General features: G+C 51.0%; 1 protein-coding gene across 1 annotated transcript in view; it reads right to left on the bottom strand.

Annotated features, from left to right (window-relative positions):
- LOC138604559 (protocadherin Fat 3-like) overlaps positions 1-2,500 on the bottom strand; it is a 170,493-nt gene that overhangs the window by 27,566 nt on the left and 140,427 nt on the right. The window contains exon 16 of the mRNA XM_069676492.1: positions 1,648-2,037. Within this exon, the coding sequence (XP_069532593.1) occupies positions 1,648-2,037 (390 nt within the window). The remainder of the gene's footprint in view (positions 1-1,647; positions 2,038-2,500) is intronic.

Below are 2,500 nucleotides of genomic sequence, written 5' to 3'. Positions count from 1 at the left end.
TGAGCGAGCAGCAGACATTGTACAGGATGAGACGACATGATGGCAGAGAGGCACAGGGAGTTTCTGCTCCCGCCTGTTCGGACTGATAACCTGCAGAGCTCATGTATGGAGGCCAGAGCCTCGATACCTGTGACAGCAGCACGTTAAAGGTTGATACACCTGATTTCACTTTAAGGTTGTTGTGTCATCAGACAGAAATAGATCTGAATAAATATGGAAAGCCAGAAGGGTCACAATTCATCTCTTTTTCTCATCGTCTAATAAGCTCCGCCTCCTGTTTAAACAGGTGTGACATCACCAAGAGTTTAAGAAGCTCCGCCTCCTGTTTAAACAGCTGTGACATCACCAAGAGTTTGAGAAGCTCCGCCTCCTGTTCAAACAGCTGTGACATCACCAAGAGTTTAAGAAGCTCCGCCTCCTGTTCAAACAGCTGTGACATCACCAAGAGTTTAAGAAGCTCCGCCTCCTGTTCAAACAGCTGTGACATCACCAAGAGTTTAAGAAGCTCCGCCTCCTGTTTAAACAGGTGTGACATTAATGTTTATGTAAACCTGCTGGAGTTGGATGATGATCTTCACCCTGAGGTTTCACAGCCTATAACCTCTAATCATCTATTCAGTTAGAAGAGGGGCAGACCGTACTAATCGAGCATAGATCTCCTCTGCTGTTCTGTCAAACTCCACCAGGTGTTTGAAAACAGCTGGTGCGAACACGTGGATATGTCGCAGCTCACATGGGAATACTGAAGAGGCTGGAAAAGGAGAGTGGAGAGAACAAAGCATGGCATCCTCTCCTGACTGCATGATTACAGAAGCTGTGACCCTGACAGGCCTGACATGGTGCTTCCAGACGTCCATTCGGCTGAACTGATACTGAAACAACACGGTTTCACTGCCGCAGATACCACAGATAAAGAGCAGCTGCCAGACAGGTGACAGGTGAGTAAAACCTCAGCCAGCTGGCCTGTGAGAAAACCTGGTGATGATGATCACTGTGTGTCCACCAGCAGCACAAGTCTGAGCCGCTCCTCAGACCTGACCTGGGAGCAACGGACAACTTACACTGCTCTGATGTCGACAGCTGTTAGTCAGGTGAGCAGTGAGGGAGAGCCACACCTTCTGTCCAAACACTAACCCGGCCCCGCTCACAGATCAGGTGCTGAGGGGGCTATGGGCAGCTCGGGACTTTTCCATGAGCTTGTCATAGTTTAAGGCAGGACTGTGATATCTACACACACACACACACACACACACACACACACAGACACACACACACCTGTTCCTGTCTCTGTTGTAAATACTCGCTGCACTTTGGGAGGCGGTAAAAATAAATGACACCATCGCTGCATTTTTCAGCTCCGCCCGTGTTTTGACCGACTGAGAGAGAACCACGCCACATAGTATGAAAGACGACTGTGAGACACCTGGACAGAAACACAGTCAGCAGTGAGAGTGATCACACTACACCTGACCCGCCTCACACTGCACACAGCTTCAACATCCTCTAACACCATGAGACACTGAGCTCTGTTGTAATGGAGCTCATTCATCACTGAGACACACAGTGTTGATGTGTTCAGTACTACAGGGCCGCGCTCTACATGATACCTGAGTTCTGACTGTTTCAGAGGTGTGCCAGCACACTCACCTGTCAGCGGGTGGATGTGGAACTTCCCGTGCTCGTTCCCCGACCGGATGCTGTAGGTGATCTCAGCGTTGGTCCCGATGTCTTTGCTGGCAGCGTAAACCCTCAGAACCTCCGTCCCCACCCCCACGTCCTCCGGCACCGTGGCCAGCTGGTCGCGGCGCTCGAACACAGGCGGGTTGTCGTTGATGTCGAGCACGGTGATGGTGACATTAACCAGCGAGGAGAGGGGCAGCGGGGAGCCCTGGTCCGACGCGTGGACTGTGATCTGATAGGCCGGCTGCATCTCACGGTCCAGAACCCGCTCCAGGACCACGATGCCCGAGGACTTATCGATGGAGAAGGACCCTCCTGCAGAGTCGGCCAGAGAGTAGACCACCATCCGACCCGGACCTGCTGCACAGACACCAGAGGAGACAGGAGTCAGACACTCTAACCTCATGGAGCACTGATGGTCCAGCTGTTAGGAAAGACAGAGCTGACCGTGCTGAGGAGGAAATGACATCACTCTGTGTTTTCTGATTCACACTCAGCAAAAATGTTTGTGCAGAATAACTGACAACACAAACATTCAATCATTTACAACATCCTAAATGAAGAAGCTGTTGATGTTATGGTGAACCATGCCATCCCATAATCTGTGGTTTTCAGAGTATTTATAGGCTCAGTCGGCCTCGTCCTGCCCTTGAGGCCCGCTCACACTACAACATGTTTACTGCGGCAGGTAGATGTGCAGATGTTGCCCTGAGGAGGGAACTCATCTCCAGGAACATGTCCATTTATTTTCAGACTGATGACTTCCTCCTGGGATGCTAAAGGCTAACAGCACATGGGGGCCTTGTGCTGGTGAGTGTGC

This window comes from Semicossyphus pulcher, unplaced genomic scaffold (assembly GCF_022749685.1).
Source record: "Semicossyphus pulcher isolate SPU_LCO1_2020_fin unplaced genomic scaffold, fSemPul1.0.p SCAF_26, whole genome shotgun sequence".
In the NCBI taxonomy this organism is placed as follows: Eukaryota; Metazoa; Chordata; class Actinopteri; order Labriformes; family Labridae; genus Semicossyphus; species Semicossyphus pulcher.
The sequence above is the reverse complement of the archived record's forward strand: the minus strand, read 5'-3'. Positions and strand labels throughout refer to the sequence as shown.